Source organism: Scylla paramamosain, chromosome 34 (genome assembly GCF_035594125.1).
Source record: "Scylla paramamosain isolate STU-SP2022 chromosome 34, ASM3559412v1, whole genome shotgun sequence".
Taxonomy (NCBI): domain Eukaryota; kingdom Metazoa; phylum Arthropoda; class Malacostraca; order Decapoda; family Portunidae; genus Scylla; species Scylla paramamosain.
In genome coordinates this window covers 4,106,931-4,130,141 of record NC_087184.1, presented here as the reverse complement: position 1 = coordinate 4,130,141, position 23,211 = coordinate 4,106,931, and the positions used below count along the sequence as shown (strand labels likewise).

Genomic DNA, 23,211 nt, shown 5'->3' with positions numbered 1-23,211 from the left:
CTGTTTCCTTTCACTCAGTTCTATTGCTTCACTATTAATTCTTTCCCCATCCTTCCTGCTGCATTACCTCTCAACACTCCCTTTGTGCCTCACCTTGTGGGGCCAATTACAGCATTTTCATTGTTTGCCTTGTCTTTGTGGAGTTATTTTGCCATTCTGTTCCCTCTCACAGTCCATTTGCATTGCTGTTCTTTCCAGGAGTAACTTAAATTTTTTTTTCATGTTAGGCTAGTTGTTCATTTATTATTTTCTCAGTGAATAAATGTGAATGTGAAGTAATGATTGTGTGTCCACCCAAAAGACCTATCGTCTTCCCACTACTTAAATTAAATGGATACGAACTCCCGATAGTACACTCTTGCAAGCTACTTGGGGTTCACATTAATTCAGATCTTACTTGGAACGATCATATCACTCACATTGTCAGTAGAGCTAGCAGTCTCCTTTTTATCCTATATCGAGCAAGACAATTTTCTTTTAGTCCAAATGTAATGTTCATACTATACACATGGTACATAAGAACTGTCCTAGAATATGCTGCACCTGTATGGCACCCAGGTCTCACGCGTGCACAGCATAATTCACTTGAAAAACTTCAAAAGCGTTGCTTTAGAATCATATTGGGTGAGGCCTATCTGAACTACAACCATGCATTGCAATTACTTGGTACAGAATCATTACACAAGCGACGAGAAGCAGCAACAATAAATTTTGGACGGGGACTGCTCAACTCACCCGAGCTCAGAAATATGTTGCCACAGACCTTGCATGATGTCCATGGTAGGGAAACAAGGAGAGGTAGTCAACTCTTGCAGTCAGTAAGGTGTAGGACCTCAAGATACCAGAACTCTCCAATACCATATATTGTCTCTAAACTCAATGCCTTGTAAATACCTATGTACATGTTTTATATTTATTTTAGCAGCTTCTTGAGCTTATTTTACCTTTCATGTAGCTACCTAAATAGATACGCACTTGTTGTAAATCAAGACATGACGTTTTATAAATGACTTTGTAAAGCTTTCTTGATCAATAAACCATCAATTATTATTATTATTATTATTATTAATAATGAAAATTTTTCATGGTCTGTCTGTCTTTGTGGAGTTATTTTGATATGCTGTTCCCTCTCACACAGTGCATTTTCATTGCCACTGATTCTTCCCCCATCTGTCTTCTTGCAGTGTTACTTCCCATCACACTCCAAACCTCAAACCTCATCTTGCAAGGATTAATTTCAGCATTGTTCCATCTCATAAAGTCCATACATTACTATTCATTTCTTTTCTCTCCTCTCATTAATTATCTATCTCCTTGCTGCATTACCTTTCATTACTCAATCTGTCTCATCTTGGGGGACTAATTTCAGCATTTCTCCATCTACCTTGTCTTCATGGAGTGGTTTAGCCATTGTTTCCTCTCACTCACTCCAGTTGCATTGCTATTATCTTCTTTCTCCTATTATCATGCAGCATTACCTTCCACCACTCAATCTGTACCTCATCTTGCAGGACTAATGGCAGCATTTTTCCCTTTACCTCATCTTTGTGGAATTATTTCAACATCTATTCCATTTCACACAGTCCATTTCAAAAAACAAAATTTTACTAAGATAACTTGGAACACAACAGTGATTGTGGATTAAAGACAAATTTTCATGATGACAACATGAAACACAACAGAAATGAAAAATTAAAGACAAGATACACAGTTCATTTTGCATTACTATTCATTTCTTTCCTCCATTATCTTACACCATTACCTTCAACCACTCACTCTGTACCTCATCTTGCAGGACAACCTAACTTCAACATTTCAACATTGTTCCTTCCATTGCAGGCAAGAGCAAGCCGTCAACGAATGGAGCAGGAGGAGGAGGTGGAGGTGGCGGTGGCGGAGGAGGAGGGGGTGGAGGGATGGGGATGATGAATGGAGGAGCCCCCAGCTGGCAGGACTCTTTGCGGGGGGCATGCCCAAGTTGCGGCCCACGGGGAAGGGGATTTCAACCTCGCGTGAGTACTGAGGAGCCTCTGTGTTCCTGCCGTCTGCATCCTCCTGTCTATTCCCCTCTTTCATATCAAATGAGCTTCTGTATTTGGGTTTTTTCTGTCATCCATTTTCTTTATCATTCTCTCATTCTATCCATTCTTATTTTTTTTTTCTCTGCTTTTTCTCTCCCTTTTTCATTTATTCCTCCCACCTGCTGTCTTTCCCTTAATTTTTACATCTTTCTCTCTACTTTATATCAAACAAGCTTCTTCATAATTTTCTCTTTTCTTTCCATTCTTAAATTTTTTCTCTGCTTTTCTCTCTCTCATTTCTTTCTTCCTCCCTCCTTTCCTTAATTTTTACATCTATTTCTATTCTTTTTGTTGCAAATTTTTTTTCTCCTTTTTTTCTTTTTTGCTCTCCCTCTGTCCTGCTTTTTCTTCTTTCATCTTTCCCTCCATCCTTAACTCTCTCTCTCTCTCTCTCTCTCTCTCTCTCTCTCTCTCTCTCTCTCTCTCTCTCTCTCTCTCTCTCTCTCTCTCTCTCTCTCTCTCTCTCTCTCTCTCTCTCTCTCTCTCTCTCTCTCTCTCTCTCTCTCTCTCTCTCTCTCTCTCTCTCTCTCTCTCTCTCTCTCTCTCTCTCTCTCTCTCTCTCTGTACAGGGTTGCATCAAATGTGTTGTAGATGTGCCATGGTCATGCTTTGTGTCTTTCAGTTCATTTACTTTATCTCTCTCCTTCTGTCTTTTTCTTTCATTTTTCATCCCTCCATCCTTAAGTTTTTACAAATATCTTCTGTTTTCTTCTCTCTTTCCTCATACAGGGCTGTGTCAAGCTTGTTCTCGTCATGTCTTAGTCATATTTTGTGTCTCATTTCATTTTCTTTCTCTCTCCCTTCTCCCTTTCTCTCTCCCTTCTCCCTTCATTGTCTTTTCTTTCCTCCTCTTTCCCTTTTACAGGATTGTGTCAAGCTTGTTGTGGGCATACCTCAATCATGTCCATCATGGTTTTAATGGAAATTAAAATTTTTTCGTTTATTTTTGTTTCCTTGCTTTTTCTTGTAATGTATTCCAGTGGTCTTGTTCATATTTTTTTCTTTACTCTTCTTGTTCTTATTCATCTTGCATTTCTTGTCTTTTCTGGTAATTTGTTCCAATGGTCTTCCTTGTGTTCTTGCTTTTCTTGTTCCTCTTCTTTCATTTCTTCCCTTTTTTGGTAATATGTTCTAGTGGTTGTTCTTTCCTCATTCTTCTTTTTCTTATTCCAATTCTTTTAGCTGTTCTTACTTTTTCTGTTGATAAATTCCTGTGGTCTTGCTCTTCTTGTTCCTGTTCTTGCTCTTTTTTTTTTCTTTTTTCTTTTTTCTTTTTTTTTTTTCTTTTTTTTTTTTTTTTCTTTTCCCCCTCCCTCTCCTTTATCATGTCCCGAGTGTCAGGGTTGCCTCCATGTATCAGTCTTCTCCTTTGTTTCTCTGTTATATCTTCTGTTGCTCTCATTTTCTTTAGTCCTCCCACACTTCATCTCTCTCATTGTTGTTTTCCCCTGGGTCCTCTCTCTCCAGCAGGTATTTTCTGACTTTTATTAGGGTCTTGATCTTCTCTTCTTACTGGATGACCAGATTACCTCAACTTTGATTTTCTTGTTGTGTGTGAAAAGATAATGACATAAAATAAAACAGTATGAATGATTAAAGACATTTCATAATAGCAGCACCAAATACAACTGTAGTGAGTGATCAAAGACAAAATTTTAACTAAGATAACTTCACAACAGTTATTGGGGATTAAAGACAAAATTTCATGATGACAACACAGAATACAACAGAAATGAAAGATTAAAGACAAGATACTCACTAGAACTCAAAACACAGCAGTAAAAAGTTAGACAAATTTTCATAATAACAGCATCAAATATAGCTGTAGTTAGAGGGTAAATTCATAATAACAGCATCAAATGTAGGGGTCAGTATAGATCAAAGACAAGTTTTCATAGCAACAACATGAAACACAACAGTAAGGAAGGATTAGAGATAAAATATTCACTGAAATAACTTGAAACAGCAATAAAGAAAGATCAATCACAAAATATACACAAAGACAACTTAACTCTTTCACGGGTATTTGAGACATGGTTTCATCACACACCACTGTGACACATTCCCTTTCGTTATACAGCCATTTTAAACATTATACTGGTTAGACATTTAATCTCTTTCTTGAAGGTGCCTGGAAAGATCATGTACAATGCTTTTAAGTGTTGTGACTTCTTGTATGCTGTTGTTAAAGGAATAAAAAACATCAGTCTTAGAGTTAAATACAAAATATCACCAAGATAACTTGAAACACAACAGTAATGAGGGATGAAAGACAAAATGCACTCTAAGACAATTAGAATCACAGCAGTAAGGAGGCATTGAGAACAAGGAATTGCAGTAGCATGTTATAGATTCATTACTTACAAGGTCTGCCCACCCACAGCAAGCCGGAGTGGCCCACTGCTGCCCCCTGGGAGGAAGCCCGCGCCTGGCATTCCCTCCGGTGACAGCGCTGACTCCGATAACACCTCCACCAACAACAATAACAACAGTATACCGCCTAGTCCAAAGGTAGGCCCCACCAGCACCTTGTAGTCCCTTCCATATCCCCTTCCAGTCTTCCTCAGCCCCTCCCAATCCCATCCAGCATTTCTCCAGCCCCATCCAACCTCTTCCAGCCCCATCCAGCCTTTTTCCAGCTCCACCCAGCCTTTTCCAGTCCCTTACACTCTCTTGTAGTGCCTTCCAGCCGCTTCCAGTCCCATTCAGCCTTTTCCTGGTATCTTTCAGCCCCATTCAGCCTTTTCCCAGTCCCATCCAGCCTTTTCCAGTGCATTATAGCTCCTTACAGCCTCTCCCAGTCTCTTCCAGCCCCTTCCAGTCGTATTTCAACCTCTCCCTGTATTTTGTAGTCTCTTCCAGTATCATCCAGTCCTGTCCAGCCTTTCCCTGCCCCTTACAGCTCCTTACAGCCCCTCCCAGTCTCTTGCAGCCCCTTCCAGACTCTTCCAGCCGCTTCAAGCACCACAAACCCTCGGATCAGTGGTGCAGTGTTCACCTCACGGCCACTAAGTTCTGAGCTCAATCCCAGATCGCAGCTGGTTCTTAGTGGGAGAGGTGACACTTTTTTGACCCTTGCTGATGCCACATGATTTCTCTTTTATCTCTTGTTTTTACAGTGTCATAACACAGTTTGTAAATTTAGCAGCTCTCCATCTTAATGCATTCAGTCTTCTCAATCCCTGTTGCAGTCTTATAATCCTACCTCAAATTCACAGCCCCAGTCAGCCCCATAGTCCCCACTGGGAGGCTGTGGGTGAGTGTGTTGTGAAGGAAGTGGTAATATGTAACATTACTTTTTTCATAATGAATACTGAGAACAGACAAAATTGTGAGTATTTGTAGTAAGGTTTCTAACAGTAATTCAGGAGGTAAGGACTAATGGAGTGTGCTGGTAAATCAAGGTAAATTGTAAAGTGAAATGCTCACAGTAAGCTCATGAACTGCTGTCCTGCTTCTCCTGAGTCACAGTGATATCTAGTGGTAGACACACTTGTGGTCACTGGCACCAGATTGAACATGTTGTAATGAGTGATGCCCATGTCTTGTTTCACTTCTCATCACACTGACAGATAATGTTGCCACCTTGTGTACTCTGTAGATTGTACTCACATTATCCATTAATTTGATAAACCCAATTATTGATATTTGCTCATTCATTCACCAGCTTACTCTGTCACCTACACTGCCACACACTTCACTAAGCCATCAGATTGAATTGCTTGTGTAACTCCCTCCCTGAGGACTCCTTCACACACGGCAGCCAGTTGTGGCAGTCAGCCGCAGCAACTTAACCCTTTTGCTGAATGCAGTAACAGGCACTCAGTTACCAACACAACACAACACAGGCACTCAGTCACCAACACAACACAACACAGGCACTCAAGTCACCAACACAACACAACACAGGCACTCAGTTACCAAACACAACACAACACAGACACTCAGTTACCAACACAACACAACACAGGCACTCAGTTACCAACACAACACAACACAGGCACTCAGTTACCAAACACATCACAACACAGGCACTCAGTTACCAAACACAACACAACACAGGCACTCAGTTACCAACCAACAACACAACACAGGCACTCAGTTACCAACACAACACAACACAGACACTCAGTCACTAACACAACACAACACAGGCATTCATTCAACAAACACAACATAACATAGGCACTCAGTCACTAACACAACACAGGCACTCAGTTACTAACCCAACACAATATGAGCATTCAGTCACCAACACAACACAACACATAGCTACATGCACAATAACTACCATTACCTCCTGTCCAAGTGTCATTGTAGCAGCATCACCCTAAGCCAGGCAGTATAACATGTATCACTCCCCTGTTGTTGCCTCCTCCTCACCCTGCCCTCACCCACCACAGCCTAGTAGTAAGAGCAACCCTGCACCACCACCTCCGCCGCCTGCCAACCTCAAGCCCACGCTGACTGGGGACCGGCCCAACAAGGGACCTCTGCCCCCTCCCCCTACCAGCAAGCCAGCACCCCCTCGCCCCCCCATGGTAAGACGACCTCCTCTCTCTCTCTCTCTCTCTCTCTCTCTCTCTCTCTCTCTCTCTCTCTCTCTCTCTCTCCTCTCTCTCCTCTCCTCTCTCTCTCTCTCTCTCTCTCTCTCTCTCTCTCTCTCTCTCTCTCTCTCTCTCTCTCTCTCTCTCCTCTTCTCTCTCTCTCTCTCTCTTCTCTCTCTCTCTCTCTCCTCTCTCTCTCTCTCTCGTTGAAGTTTACTTATAAGAGATATAAACAAAGTATGTATTTGTATTAGATCACTTTTTATGGGGTACTCCACAGCTTTTCAGTACAGTTTATCTTCAAGGTGTGCAAGTGACAACACAGACATGAGAGACACCTAAACAGAGACCAACTGAATCACTCATTTCCACTGAAGTTTGGATCAGTTGTCTGAGCTGTGCCTTGGTATCTTCCTTTGTGTGTAGTCAGTGGCAGCTGTTTATTTAGAGTCACTGAGCTGTGTGAAAACAGACACCATTCCCTTACTTTTATTTTGTAGATGAGTAAGATTAAGCAATGATGAAATTAAGCTCTTTGGTGTTGAAAAGATAAATGACACATCATGTAGTAAAGGCGTGACTAATTATGTACAGAAATTGTGTCACAGATTTCATTCTCGTCACTCACAGAACACTGTCATTGTCTCTCATCATCACTTTTATGTCCATATTTTTCCACACAGGACTGGACAGCTTATGACTCTCTCTGTCTTTTTGTGGTCATAGACAGTCTCTTCTCTCATGTCCATCCTTCTCATGTTTTCTTCCACACACCACCTCCAGGTATCCTCAGTCTCTTCATTGGCCTCCTTCCTGCTGCCTCCACTGAACATTGCATAGCTTCCCTTTTCATGTGATTTCCCTCACATTATCACTTTCAGATGAGTAATTCTGAAATCAGTGGCATCACTTCTGTACAACACATCACTGCCTCATTAATAGAATTATGAGAATGTGGAAAGGGCAGAGAACTGTATTTGGTATCATATTTCAACTAATTTTTCAGATGCTCTAGTGGAAGTCATTCAAGTTTTTGAAGATATTTTCATGATCCTAATGATATTGTGACAAGGATTCTTACCATCATTAAAGAGAATCACACTTGAGAACCTGACTCATCATCTTTTAAGCATTTGAACTTAGTTTTAAGAGCTCAAAACATAGGCCAGTGTCTTACCAGCATAACAGAGATGTTAGAACTGCAGTTGTCTCACCAGATACTGTAGGAGTAACACTGCTATACATTGTTTTCTCGGGTAATCTGTAATTCATTGTTAAGGTTGTTGCTTCATTGCCTCCCTAACCACATCCTGGCTTCATTCCTCACCCACTCCCCCTCAAGGATGACAGACCAGCACCCGCACCGCCCTCCCCTGACGGTGCCTTCCACCCAGCACTCCCCAGTAAGCCAGCCTTAGTGGGTAAGCCCAGTCTGAGCAACAAGCCAGCACCTCCCAGACCTCCCAATGGTTCTAAGCCTTCTAAGCCAACGCTGCCTCCCAAAATAACAGTACAGGCAAGTGATGCACAGCAGAGACCACCGGAGCCTCATGGTGAATGTTGGTGTGATTGTTGGTGATGACCAGTGTGGTTTTGTTGCTTCATTGACATGTTTCATGTTTTGTAAATTTTTTTTTTACATGTTTCATAGTGAGGTCATTTCTTCATTTACTTCTCTGTCTGTGTATTTTTCTCATTTTCTTACATATTTCATAGTGAGGTCAGTCCTTCACTCTTTTATCTATTTGTCTTGTGGTTTGTGTTTGATATTTTCCAGCTAATGTGTTTCATAGTGAGGCTATTCCTTCAGTTACTCATTCCTCAATTTATGTATTTTTCTCTCTTATATGCTTCATAGTGAGGTCAGTCTTCCAATTAATTCTTTATCAACATTTTTTTTCACTTATTTGTATATTTCATAGTGAGATTAATTCATTTGTCATTTATTTACTTATTTACTTGTTTGCATATTTATTTCAGAGTTCAGTCTTTCAATTGTTTATCTGTCTACTGATTTAGTCATTTCTTTAATTACATCATGATGGATTCAGTCCTTCAGTTATTTATCTACTCATCCTCAGATTTACTTATTCCATAGTGAGGTCAGTCCTTCAGTGATGTATCTGTTTGTTTATTTATTTACTCCTTTATTCCATGATGAAGTCAGTGCTTCAGCCATTTGTTGATATACTTATTTTCTTATTTACTTGCTGTGTATTTTTAACCAGAGTACAAAAGCTTCACTTAATTAATAGCCTAGCCTTGTATGGTATTTATTTTTTTACTTTGTTTAGTTTAGTTTTTGTTTTTATTTTGGTTGTATGGCTGAAGAAGGTGAGGTATAGAGTCGCTCTAGTTCAGTCTCCCTCAATGCCTCACACGCCCTCTGCTGGCCGTGGGTGGTGTGTGGAGTGTGTCTCGGGACAGAACACACTGCTAACCCCCTCTGGTCTGGCTCTTCTCTGTCTCTGTGGCGAGCACCACAAGTATGAGGTGAATGACCCACTGCTGTGGATATTTCAGCCCAACGGTGACTCTCTCTCTTCCAACAAGACTGCCCGGGCCAACAGCATGAGGGTGAACCGCTCCGACCTGCAGAACCACAGGTTTTCAGCAGAGGAGAACCTGCTGCCCTCCCGAACCTTGCCCCCCAGTCACCACCACAAGAGCTCGCCAGGTCACCCCGCCAAGCCAAACACGGTGGGCCGTTACATGGGGGTCAACATCGTCCGCTCCATGACCCGGCCACCCACAGACCGGCCACCCCCACCCCCCATCAGCCGGCCCAGTGTGCCCCCACCCAGCCAGCCTCCGCCACCTCCCCCCAGCCGGGCGGTCACCGCGTCAAAGCCAGAGGTAAGCTGTACCACAGTGTTGCCACAACTGTTGCTGCAGCATGTACATTATGTGCACATGATAAATTTGTTGAATTGCACCTGTCTCACTCTGGCAGGCAAAAAGTTCTGTATTTTTAAGTAAAATTTTAATAAATGCCATCACAATTCATTATCACAACATCATTACCATCACAATTCATCTTTCTTTTTTGGCCCAATCTATTTACCTGGCACAACCTCTTCTCTGACTCTAAAAGAAGCAATAATAGTAAACATGACATCATATATAACAGTCAGTCAAGTGTGCAATATCACTGCCAGAACAATACTGTATCATTGGTCAGAGTGAGAGTAGTATGATTCTGTAATAGAAAAACATGAGACAAAGAATCAGAACAAATCATTGGAAGGCAAACCACTCAGTCACTGCTTTTGAATCAACTTGAGAACTGAATTAGAATCACAAGATCATAACCATTAACCCATAACCCTTCCCCCCCACAGCTCCCCAGCTCGGCTCCGCCCCAGCCTCCCAGCAGACACTCCTCGCACTTATCCAGGTCCTCAGGTAAGGGTGGCCCCACTTACTATGGCACTCTCCCCTCAAAGCTCAGCCACAGGTCCTCAGACATATACAGCACCAGCACCCTCCGTGCCAAGTCAATGGACCTCACCTACAGTGATGAGGAGTTCCGCAGCGCTTACTCCCGCAGCCAGTCACTGGAGTGCAGCGCGTGTGTTCTTGAGGCTCAGGCAGAGTGCAGGGAGTGTGAGGAGAACCTGTACCAGCAGAGGGCAGACAATTGCCGGGAGTGTGTGGAATATGGACTCACCCGTGGGGAGGATGAGTATCTGGAGGAGAATGTGTCTTGTTTTGCTTGTGGATCAAAGCCAAAAAAATTCTCAAACGAAAGCAAGAAGACCAAGAGATCATCCAAGAGGAAGGAAGCAGGGAAGCAGAAGACTCTTAGTGTGGAGGAGGAGATGTCTGCATAATTCCCATTATATTTTTCTTTCAGTTTGTGTCTGTTCTTTTTATGGGTGCCTGTGCAAGGCAGGGAGCAAATAGGCTGTGTCTGGAAAGTTTGTCTCTTCAGCAGGACTTGTGTGATTCCAAAGTTTAATGTTCTGTTCTTTCCTTTTATTGTTTTGTCTTGATGCCTGGCCACTTTCTCTTAACTATTTTCAGTATGTTGTGAGTCTCTCTCTCTCTCTCTCTCTCTCTCTCTCTCTCTCTCTCTCTCTCTCTCTCTCTCTCTCTCTCTCTCTCTCTCTCTCTCTCTCTCTCTCTCTCTCTCTCTCTCTCTCTCTCTCTCTCTCTCTCTCTCTCTCTCTCTCTCTCTCTCTCTCTCTCTCTCTCTCTCTCTCTCTCTTAGATAGTTACATGAACAAGGAATATTTATCAATATATTTTCATCCAAAGTTTCAGACATTATATATTATAGTAAATGTGATGCCAGAAGTGTAGAGCAAGTGAAGTGAGGGCTTTCAAATGCATGCTCTTCTTTATTATGTCAGATATTTGTGGGATAGTGTGTGTGTGTGTGTGTGTGTGTGTGTGTGTGTGTGTGTGTGTGTGTGCGCTATATATATATATATATATATATATATATATATATATATATATATATATATATATATATATATATATATATATATATATATATATATATATATATATATATATATATATATATATATATATATATATATATATATATATATATATATATATATATATATATTCATGAATTTATATACTTTGTGATTATATATTCTTTATAATATTAGTGGATGGATTTATCATTATATTCAAATACAGTAAATTAAGTGTGCTTGCTTTGCATGAAGCTATTAACTTGTTAGGTCTTCTTAGGTTGTCCTGTCTCTTCTTGTCTTAGATTACTGTTGCATTATATTTATTAGATGACACTGTCTGGATGGGACTTTCCTCTTAACATGAGTGCTGTAGTAAGTGCATGCAATAACATTCTGTATATTATACATGCTGTCTGTCTATCTGTCAGTCTACATACTCATATAACACTTGAATCACAATTATGAAAAGAAGAAAGATATGCTCATATTTACAGTAACTGTTGAATTCATATAGGCTGTTAGTGTTCTTTTTCTATGATTAATACATACTATTCACATTTTGTTTACCCTTATGCCATCTCCACCATCTGTGGGCCCAGCTTACGAGGCCTATATCATATATTGTGATCTGTATCGGGCGTATTGCAATTTGGTTTATTATCGTGAGTGGTGGTGCTGTGTTTCTTCAAGTAGAGGTAGCTTTGCAGCACATCTGTAGTGCGCACCAGTGTTGTGTTTGACTTGGCCTAGTTTGCTGCCTTTGCTACTTGCTGGACTCGGTTGCAGTTTTTTTCCACCTGAGGACACCCAAGCATTGTGATTCTCACTGATTAGCTCATGTATTCCTTTTTTATTTGGAAATGGAGGAAACTGACTTTGTATTGCTATCAAGATCTTTACTTATGCATAAGATTATACAGATACAAACAGTCTGGTACCTTGCAAATAAATAACAGCTTTGGTAGGAATACAAAATCAGCGTACCATATTTTTTTTTAAGGAAAAAAGATGAGAATGGTGAGAATATTGCACTAGTGTTGGCAAGGAAGTGAAAACAAAAGTTAAAATGTTCAGATCGTTAAATAAGATGAAAGAAGCAGATAATGAGAGACTCTTGTCTAAGGAAGGAAAAATTCTGGATACATAAGAGGACATCCAAGAAAAAAATAAAAGAAATTCCCAGATAACAATAATAAAGTTTTTTCCCCATTGAATGTTAAAGTCCAAAATAAGCTAAATGAGAACAGACTTAGTAAAGTAAGCACACCAACTGAAAGAAAGACTAGAAAAGTATAAATGTTTCTTAGGAACCACAATAGTGTAGCTTGAGCCTTGAAAACTTGAACTAGGTAAACACAGCTTGGTAAATGCCATGTTCATGTGTCCTCAGATGGCAGAATTACTGGGCCAGAGTCTATGACACTGATTATTATGTGTTCCTGTAGGCAGGCAGTGTATGGCTTGGGTAGGAGAAGCACACAGTGTACAGAGTTGAAGATTGCTCTTTAAACTCAGTACATGGTGGTAAAGTTTACTGTAGTAGTGTGTTGTGTATCTGCTCTTTAAACTCAGTACATGGTGGTAAAGTTTACTGTAGTAGTGTGTTGTGTATCTGAGAAGGTTATGAATATTTTATCCCTCAGTCCATAGACACAAAGTTCCTTTACTTGAGGCAGTGTATAGTCATGGTCAGATGTTGAGTAATTTACTGTACTTACCTCCACTGTTCTAAGTGTTGTGGCTCAATGTTGAGTTCTGGTTTCCTGTGAGTCTGTCAGTTGTCAGGTTTGTCAGGAGATCAGAAGACTGAAGACAGAGAAAATACCAAGCACAGTGGGAGTGCAGGAAGCTGCTTGACTTGTGACCACCACTGTACTTTATTGTTGTGCTTTAGGAAATGTGAGATCTGTAGTATATTTGTAAAGTAGTTTAGGTAAAGGCTGATTGATAAAATAACTTATACTTTTAAGGCACATAAAAAATATTATTTTGATAAATGATTTGTACTTTTTAAGGCATATAAGAAATAACACCTGATTATTTTCTGCTTTTTGCAATGATTGACATAGGTCACTGATAATATAACTAATTTAATCTTCTAACCATTGTTGAGAGTATGTCAATTTGCTTTTTCATTCTTTTCTGCATTATTATTTAAAGAATAAAATCAGATACATGTACATTTTCCCTGCCTTGGTGGCTACTAATGCAAACTGATACACTTTCAGGTAGTGAATTTGAGAGCAAGTTCTATTTCCACACCCTCCATGAGTTCCCCTTGCCCATCACCTTCTCCAACTGCCTCAAGACCTACCCCAGCAAGAACGGTAAGAGCACCAGGCGGCCGGGGATGATTGCACCTCCGCCTCCTCCCCCCTCATCCCACACCAGACCTGTACCTCCTGCATGCCCACTTCCTGCACCACCACACCCTGCACCTGCCAACACCTTTGGCACCATACCTGCACCCACACCACCACCGTGCACCTCAATCCCTCCTCCTCCTCTTCTTCCATTTCCCTCCTCTGCCTCTCCTCCTCCACCTCCTCCTCCTGTAAACTCCTCACAGCCTCCTAGTTTTGCTGCCAATTACAATCTCAGGAGAGGCTTTCAACCGGGACAGAAGTTTGCAGTTCAAAATGCCACCCGCCATGCATCCGATGTGTGAGGGGCTGAAGTTGTGGTGGTGGTGGTGGTGGTCTCAAGGGAAGAAAAGACTACATAGTGAGACTTGGCTGTAGTAACACTGCTCTCTTCTGTAGATTTTGTATCCTAAATCTTTTTCCTGTGCTTTTCCTCCCATTCTTACTGAGTAATGTTGATGCAGCCTGAGTCCAAAGGTTCCTGAGGCACCAGCGTGGGGAAATGTCTGGCTGTGTCTGCTGGTAAATTGAAGATTATTTAGTGATAAATGCAAGAATTCTGAAATATCTTTGCTCAGAAGCTTTTTGAAATGTTAGAACTAAAAAAAAATTGTTTATTTGTTGATAATGTAATTATTTTGTCAATGGTGCCATAAATTTTAGTTGCCACTACATTTGTAGGAAAAGTGAAAGTGTTTAAAAAAGAAGTTAGGATTATGTAGGAAATATTTGGGTGTGAACTGCTGAATTTATAAAAATCAAGTACTTTAATGTTTTAAGATGATTAATATCATTATTATATTGTGTATGGATCTTTGTAAATAATTCTCATATGATAGGGTTTTGAAAGTTGTCTTCTCTTTATACTCATGTCAAAATGAAGACAGGTGTTCATGGGAGTTGAGTAGGATAGATTGCCTGCCACACAGTGGAATCTACTAGAGATTTAATGGCTCTTTATAACCTATATTGTTACAAAAATGTAGATATCAGTAGTTGTAGACACTACAGTTGATACAGTGAGCATACACTTAGACCACATGATTAGGTGTGAAGTGAACACAGGATAAGAAGGCCTTCCCTACCATAACAGTGGTTACTGTTTGCCTCACCCTTACAGCAGTGAAAGCTTAGGGATGGTTAGCAGCAAGATGACAGATAGTTAACAAATCTGTTCTTGATTTCAAGGAAGGAAGAAACCGAGTTTCCATTATCCATTATGGAATCAGGTTAAAAGCTCCAAAACAGGTAAAAGAATAGCTTATCAGAGTTTATCACTGAGAAAAAAAAGTGTAGAAGAGAATAAAAGGAAACTTTTGTCACAACAAGCCAGATGCTCATTAACAGATGTACAGAAAAATTATTTGAATTATTCCACTTGTCACTTGTCATGTGCTGCCGCTGCCACCTTCTGTATAAAGATTCCTTCTATAACCTGTTCCAGTTGCTTTTCAGTCTTGTCTGAGGTCTGGGCAATGCAACACAAATAAATGACTGTTTTACTTTTAGATTTACTGTCCATCTTGCATGCATGATTTCTTGTCGCTCATCTTACTGCATGAATATGTATATCCTGAGTTGTAACCTTCATGCTTTGTACAAAAGTCACGTACTCTTAGTTTTCCTGCAGGGATGAATTCTTTGGTTCTTCTTTTCAGATATTCCATTTTTTCTCCATAGTTCCTTTTTATAGCTACATAAAATTCATCTGAAGGCAAGTGTGTATATGTGTGTATGTGTGTGTGTGTGTGTGTGTGTGTGGTTTGGAGTGTCTTGTCATCCAATAATACAACATTTTTTTTTTCCCACCTATTTATGGTTTTGTTAGAGTTACTAACCCAAAATATTGCTGTGTTTACATGCAGGGTTGGAACAAAAGTAACACAAAGCAGTACTTAAAAGGAATTTATTGTAGTGAAAACTACAAAACATATCAAGGCAGTATATGAAATGAGTGTATCAGAGTGAGAAGTGACATGATATACCTTGAGACAATGTTTGAAAAGGAATCTGATGTAGGGAAGAAGTAAATATATATTTTGAGAACAGTGTCTTAAAGGAGCATGCCATTATGAGAAATTACAAAATATTGCAAGGCATTATTTGGAAGGAGCTTGTACTAAAAAAATTGTGCAATATCTCAATTTTTGAGAATTTGTTGAAGTGAGGAATTACATAAATGACTTGGTAATTCTTGATGGAAAAGAATTGGAGAGTTTATTGTCTGATGAATTGCATAAATTACTTGATGATTCTTGATGGAAAAGAACACGATGGTTTGTTGCAGTGAGGAATTATATAAACAACTTCATTATTCTCAGCAGAAAAAAATTGGAGATTTTGTTGTAGTGGTGAATTATATAAATGATTTCATTATTCTCAATAGAAAAGAATTATCATCAGTATTTACTTGTGGTAAAGTTAGCATTTATTTGGATGACATTGTGAGGAGTGTACTTGAAGTACCCTCATGTAATTCTCTGTGTTGTTACAAAGAAAGGTGCTCATCTGCACCATTGATCTTTATGCACCAGATGTCTAGGAATCAATGCAATGGTTTGTTTTAGCTTTCAATGTAATATATTTATGAAAGGTTCCTTAAGTTACTGGAGCTCCTGCTCCAGTGTTCCTCTCTGGTCAGAGTGAAGGATATCAATTTTAATTTGCTTTGCACTGCAGCAGCTTTCCTGAGTGGTCTGGAGAATTGCATTAGTGTGCCCTGCAGTGTCCAGGAATCCTAGAGTTCGTCTTTCAGTGCTTCATGCAGGATTGTGAATTACAAGTAACAGGTCTTGCCTCCAAGCAAGGAGAAGAGAGGCAGCATTTTAACAAGTTGTGGGAAGGCATAGTCTTGTCCTTAAGAATAATGAGCAATTCAAGATTGAGGGAATGAAATGTGTACAGGCTAATCAGTGTGCAAATTAAATATGTTAAATTTTTGTCACAATTTAAATGTATGCAAGTGGAGATCAAATATAAACTTCCAAGTTTTCCACTTTAGCTGTTTTTCAGTATTTTAAAGCTGACAGTTGTACATCTGTAAATCAAGATAAAGGACAAAATTATTGTTTTCATAGTTTCAAAAATTTGTAAATTAAATCTTTGTAAATCAAAGTTCACTAATGTACTTGAAGAGATCATTGGCCACATGAAGACCCATGCAATGGCAAAGCGTGGATGTCTAGCTGCAGTCAGTTTGTGTCAAAAGAGCAACTTAAAATGCAGCTCCTGACATTACACAATTGCTTCAGTGCAGTCTCAGATCGTGCAGTACTTGTCTTGGTCTTAGGAAGTGGTTTCATCTGCCACATCCATTTGCCATGTTGGCTTCATGCATCAATCTGCTTACAGTCTTATGTTACATTACAGATGTTATATTGATGGGCACAACATTGACCTGGCAATTAGTTTTGTATGTGTCTGTCTGTCTTCATCTGTCAGCTTTTCTTTGTATGCATACTGATAGTTGTGAACAGAGATGACACTGCTGTATACTGGAGATTCATTTCTTGTCTCTGTCTGTCCTGTCTGTCTGTGCATGCTGGTATTTTATTAACAGTTAACACTGCTGGAGGTGCTTGCAGTGTGATGGTGTGAGTGCATGGCTGGGAGGGTCATCTTGTGGAGTGATGTGGTGCCCTGGCTATGGGACTGTCTGAGTGTAATTGATAACCAAATAGCAAGAAAACCTCACAGATACAGTTTAATTGCTATTTGTTTATTTTATCACTTCTAAACATGTGTGTGTAGAAGGGCATGAAGAATTACTGATAATTTTGCATGCCTTTACATTGTGTGGCAAAGAATGTAAGTGTAATGGAAGCTTGTAAATTTCCATTCTTTATTCCTTGAGGTTTATATATTAACTAAATTTAATTCTTGATTGAGAAAGAGAAGAAAGTTGATGACCATTTTGTTAGTCCAGAACACATGATGGAAATACTCCACTTGTGTGTGACTCATTTGTAACATTTAATTTTTTCTCCCATATAACTTTGTGAGTCTTGTGTGGAGTTTCACTGAGTCTTCCTGATCACTTATATAAACTCTCCTTTCTTCAGTGTAAAACACTTTTGAGTAGTCAGTATTTTTGCTTTTCAGTTTATTTTTTAAATCCTAGTCAGATCTTTTTAGTAATGATTTCTTTTCTGTACTGGTTCTTATCATCTTTCCTGATTTCCTTTTCTCCTTATTTTTACTTTTAATTTCATGTTCTATTTCTTAGATCAGCCTTCTTGTTAAATTTACTTCATAATGAGATTTAATTTTTATAAGCATATTTTTTTATTTTGCCACTTGATTCTGCATAAAGGGAGTCATTTGACATTTATGTATTGCCTGATTAAGAATTAAACTTCCATTGGTATTATTACTCCTCAACTTTAATGTTTATTGTGCTTCATTACAATTTTATGCTCCACGATTACTTTCACCGTCTGTGGTAGCTTTTCATGGTAGACAATAAATGATTACTATAAAGACTTTACCTTGATCATGACCAGTGAGTCATCAATCAGTGTGCTTTGGTGTCTATGTTGGTGTGTGTTTACTCCATGACTACTGAGGAGTCCTTTGTTAGAATTGTTTTGGTCTTTTCTTTCAGTCAAGCCAATGGGTCAGCGCAGAGCCCCACCTCCTCCTCCTGGCCCCAACCCCTCCACTGCCTCCATGTCCTCTGCCTCCTCCCAGTCCTCCCTCCACTTCCCCACCCACACCCACACCTCCCCTCCTCCCCCTCCACCCCATGCTCCTCTCCACCTACAAGTGGGTGCCAAAATGTATGGCACAGAAGCGTCCTCCCACTGCTAAGGGCGGTGAGGTGATGGGTGAGACAGGCCGGCCGTGTGTGTCCCTTGTCCTCCCCGTGCTGGGCTGAGTATACATATGGTCAGCTCTAGTGTGTGTCTGCTTGCCTATGCAAAATAAAAAGATAGAAATTACCCATTGTGCACAAGTGATTGAGGCTTCAGTAAGTGATATCCAAGAGACACAATTAACACCAGTACATTTGTAAGGTAGAGACACAGAGAGAAAGAGAGAGAGAGAGAGATTTAGATGAAGAACAGATAGAAGTAATTGTTTCTTCATTTGGCTGTGGTTCATGATAATAATGATTATGGTGAGAGTGATGATGGTATCAGCAGGAGGGAAGAAGCCTTGTCTGTGTGTGCTCCAGTAACCAGCCTGGGCCAGTCTCTCCCGCTGGGGAAGATGCCTGTAGCATTTCCACTACACCCATGGGAGAAGTGAATTTTGCACTGGCACTGTGTGAAAGTGCAAAAGTAGAACTGCATAGAAGTGCCTTTTGTATCATACCACATACCTTTTGCTCTTGATGAACCTTGTTGAGGCCAAGTACTGACCCATTAACACTTCTCTCTCTCTTGTTACCCGTGTGATAACCCGAGTCAGGGTGGCGGAAGGGACGGCAGAAAGTGGAGTGTGCAATATTTACTAGCGCGCCGATTGCCTGGGTTGTGTGGAAGCGGTGGATGGTGGGAACCAGGCAATGGGGGGAACCATCTTCCAAAAATAAACTTCCAAGAGTGCCAAGTTACTCCTGTTTTTCTTGTGTAAATATTGTTGATGTTCATGCAATTATCTGCTCACGTTTTGTAACCATTGGGGTGTTAAGCCAAAATCTAAATAAAACTTTAAAAAAAAAAAATGGCGAGGGTGACCGAGTACAAGACAGTTCTTAGTTCTTTAATGTTGACTCTGCTGATGTTGGAGGAGACCTTCGGTTACTTAGACCCTAGAAATGTTCCTTGTTACTTATTGATTAATTGAAAACCATTCTGGTCGTTGCACTCGTGTTATGTTTCATGCATCACTGCATCAGCCTGGACTATTTTTTGTATCATTTCATGAGCAAATAGAGCCATGTTATGTTTGTTTGTGGTCAGAAAAGTCAGCTGTCCAGTGTGACGTCATGTTTTGTTGAGGAAGTAATGTGTGTGCCATGGTATTGTGATGGAGACTATAACATACTTAATATATATTTTGTTGCCTCTTTACACAGGATCTTCATTTGTAGGTCAACAGATTTTTTTTTTCCAGTTGTCCCATCATGAAACAACAGGATAAGAAAGTGAATGAAAAGTTGTTAAGATTTACTGTAAAAGAGAATGTTAAACTTTAATAACCTTCATTTTTATTCTTAATTAGGGTGTCCTCTTGGATGGCAAGTCCTTTAACAAAATGTTAATTTGTCTCGAGAAGTGATTTACATACATTCCTTGTAGGTGCCAGCTTTTCTATTTGTTACATTAGTCACTTATGCTCTTAGTTCACTGGCTCAACATGTCTTTGTGATTACACTTAATTTCCACACCAAGTCTCGTAGATGTGAAAGCCGCCGTTTGTGGACTAAGCTTTGTGATTTGGGTAACATATCAAAGCTGCCACCAGCCACAGAAATGGTGGAAGGTCTTTTGTGGTGGGAGGAAGTCTGGAATCCCGGCAAAGACTGTGGACTGGTCGTGAGTAGTGCAGGCCGTCCATGACTCTCTTTATTAGACGTTCCGGGAGCAGCCAGTGCCTTGAGACAGAGGAGGGAGCCGTGGTGGACGTCCCCAGACGTCTGTCACACTCTCCTGCCTCGCCCTCTTCTTCACTAGTTCATGCCAGCTCTTTGGGAGTGCTCACTCTTCACACCTCACACTGCTCCTTCTGTTTGCCCATTATTTATGTCTTGAATCATATTCATGCAAATCATTGTTTTATACTTACAGTTACTAATTTTGTTTGATATAAAAGTACCTATTTTTTTGTAGCTATTTTAGATATATATTATAACCTGGTCCCTGCACCAAGCCTGTGTTGCTCTGCAGGACTGAACACTACTGTATTTATTACTAGCTGACATGAACCTGTCCTTTGCCGGTTGTCATGCCAAGCCATGGCAGCGCGGTGGATGCCTGTACACTCTAGTCTCATGGTGGGTGATGCTGTGCCAGCCCTTGACTCACCCTCTGTCCTGTGGCCCTCACTTCTCATCACCTCAGTGTTGTATGGCTTAGTGAGACCATCAGTATGTTCAGTCAGTCCCACGTAACCTTTCCTCCCCTCAATGAATGATCCAGATGAATTAAATGTCTTAATTCACTTGGTAATCACAAAATTCAGAATAGTGCACTTATTGTAGATTTGAGTATTTATTATTCCAGACTCTTACTGGGTCAACTGGGTCACTATTTTATTGATAATTATCAATAAATTCCACAGCATCATGACAGAAGAAATTGTGGGTTTTCACACAAGCAAATTTTGCACCAAAGTGTTGGTGCTCATTTCATGGAAAGCAAGTTTTGATTCCCCTGCTGTAATGGATTATTGTAATGGTTATTCAGGCCACTTGCTTTCTGTAAATCATGATTGAAAATTATATTGGAAATATTTCTCAAATCTTTGACAATACAATTATTAGATGAGAACTGTTTCCATTTATGATTTACAGAAATGTTGCACTACAAGTGGCATGATGAATAAGCAAGCAACAGATTATTTGTGTGCATCTTGCTTGTGATCCCCTTAGTAAATCCAGGTAGCACACCTTATTGAGGCTCTTTTAGTTCTGTCTGACCCATGTTATTAAATTCAGTGTGTTTTGTTGCACACAGTAATCAGTTTGCTCCAGGTACATGAGCTGAAATTCTGGAGACAGTCACGTGGTGCAAGTGCAGGGCTTGAGAGCACATAACACACACACACACACACACACACACACACACACACACACACACACACACACACACACACACACACACACACACACACACACACACACACACACACACACACACACACACACACACACACACACACACACACACACTGAGGGAAGGTGAGGGAAACAGGGTGAGGCAAGGGGTGGCAGGCATCACCCTCACACCCTGACACCCTCACACAGGCAGGGGGCATGAATTGGCATGGGCGCCGGGAAGCTACAAGTCCTTGTCCCATTTTGGTGTGTTGATCACATCCTTGTTTATATAATTTGCAACGTAGAGCTTGTTGTTTGGGAAAGGTGATTCATGGGAATGTGACACTGCTACACCAGGACTCTGAGTGCTGTTTTAACACCACAGAGGATTGTAGATAAGAGCTCAGTAAGACTCCCTATTGTTATTTTTTCTTCTTTTCATATTATTCTTGAAAGTGAGAACATTGAATTAGCTAAAGGAAAGCATGACTGGATGAAAAGTTGGCACATTAGCAAACAAGGAAGTCTTATGCAACCAACTTAATTTTGTAGGATTTTCTTCTAAGTGAAACAGTGGAAGTATCTGTGGGAACTTTAATGTGTGGACATTTCACTCACTTTCCTCAAAGAAAAAAAAGCTAAAAAATTTGTCTATTATTATCATGGAAACACTGAGAACCCAGACAAGTGGAGAGTTGAGCTGAGTGTTTGGTGGGAGGCATGGCGCCACCAAGCATCCTGTGATGGTTTGTCCCACAGCGCTGCGCTCCACAAGCCACGTGCACCTCTGCCCAGACCACAACTTACTTATCCTACACTTCATTTGCTGTATGATTTACACATCTGTTTAAATCATCATACATTCATCAGCTTATGTATGTAATATTGACTATTTTAATAATCACTATTTTGCCAGATCAAAAGCTGTACATATACATGTAAATAAAGCCTTTGGGTTTAGGTAAGAGCATCCATATATTAAAAGTGTTATTATTGTGCTATATTCATAAATACATTACTGAGACATGCTGTTTTATTTGTCTTTATGGAAGAGGTGAACTAACAAGGTAGTGGTGTAGACTGGAAGCATTTTTATATGCCTTCTTGAATTGTTTTTTTGGTGACTCATTTGAGCCTTACCTGAATATCTGGTTTGTTTTGTCAGGTGTAAGGTCTGCAGAAAAAATAAGCCAACTTGGTCTTGTTTAAGATACATACCATCTAGGAATAACTTTTATGGCAAGTCGTTATGTTGTTCATTGATTTCTGTTTGTCACATGAAAGTCCTCCACAGCAGTGCATCATTTTAAGAGGACAGATGTTCATGAGGGTCAGCTTTTGTCACATGATGCCAGATTGCCAAGCCACTGCAACTAAACTGCAATTTGTGCTATTCCTTTGTTTTTTGTCCCTCAATACCTCAGCCTTTGTCTTGTTTTGTCTGTAGGTCTGTTTCATTCTGTATGCAGTAGCAACTAGACATTCATACAAAACAAAGCAAGCATACACACAGTCCCTAAAATTAATTAGAATCATTCCATATGGGATGCCTTGCATTTTGAAGCACAGAAATAGATTAGAAGTCAGCCATGAGAGAAAATTTATAGCTGTTGATAGAGACAGCTGTTTGAACCCTTAGTTAACACTCAGGGTTGCTAATGAATTGGGGGTTTATCCTTCCCCCCCCATATCCCCCTTAACAGTTTCCTCGATCAGCACACACACCCCTCCTCATTCCCCTTCTCTAAGTCATCTAAGACCTCGTTCTGAGTTCCTGAAACATTTATAATGCCAAAGTTTATTTTTCATAAGTCCTCAGATGCAGCTATCTGCCCTGCAGTTCAGATTATCCCCTCCTCTTGACCTTGATCCTCAACTCCACCAAAAATCTTCCTCCTCCAGTGTTAACCTCAACCACTCATCGTCCTCTATCACTGTATTGCCTCTCTGTCCTCAGCATTCCAAGAAACACTGAAATATCCCTGCCATTGTCATTTATTTCCCATTCTTATAATGCGACAAGGTGTGACTTTAGGCTAGTCAGAGTCAAGGGGCGTCACTTGCAGGCCATCTGGCAAT

At 40.3% G+C, this 23,211-nt stretch overlaps 1 protein-coding gene across 6 annotated transcripts in view; it reads left to right on the top strand.

Annotated features, from left to right (window-relative positions):
- The window catches only part of LOC135090060 (uncharacterized), a 90,952-nt gene extending 68,796 nt beyond the window's left edge, over positions 1 to 22,156 (top strand). For 3 of the 6 annotated variants that reach the window (XM_063986320.1, XM_063986321.1, XM_063986318.1), the window contains 7 exons: positions 1,840 to 2,012; positions 4,465 to 4,592; positions 6,485 to 6,622; positions 7,971 to 8,144; positions 9,152 to 9,484; positions 9,970 to 10,033; positions 13,293 to 14,929. In XM_063986320.1, coding sequence (XP_063842390.1) covers positions 1,970 to 2,012; positions 4,465 to 4,592; positions 6,485 to 6,622; positions 7,971 to 8,144; positions 9,152 to 9,484; positions 9,970 to 10,033; positions 13,293 to 13,732 — 1,320 coding nt within the window. In that variant the 5' untranslated portion in view covers positions 1,840 to 1,969 and the 3' untranslated portion in view covers positions 13,733 to 14,929. Of the gene's footprint in view, positions 1 to 1,839; positions 2,013 to 4,464; positions 4,593 to 6,484; positions 6,623 to 7,970; positions 8,145 to 9,151; positions 9,485 to 9,969; positions 10,034 to 13,292; positions 14,930 to 18,030 lie in introns of those variants that run through there. The other 3 variants (XM_063986322.1, XM_063986319.1, XM_063986323.1) reach the window with 3 other exon arrangements.
- The last annotated feature ends 1,055 nt before the right edge of the window (positions 22,157 to 23,211 follow it).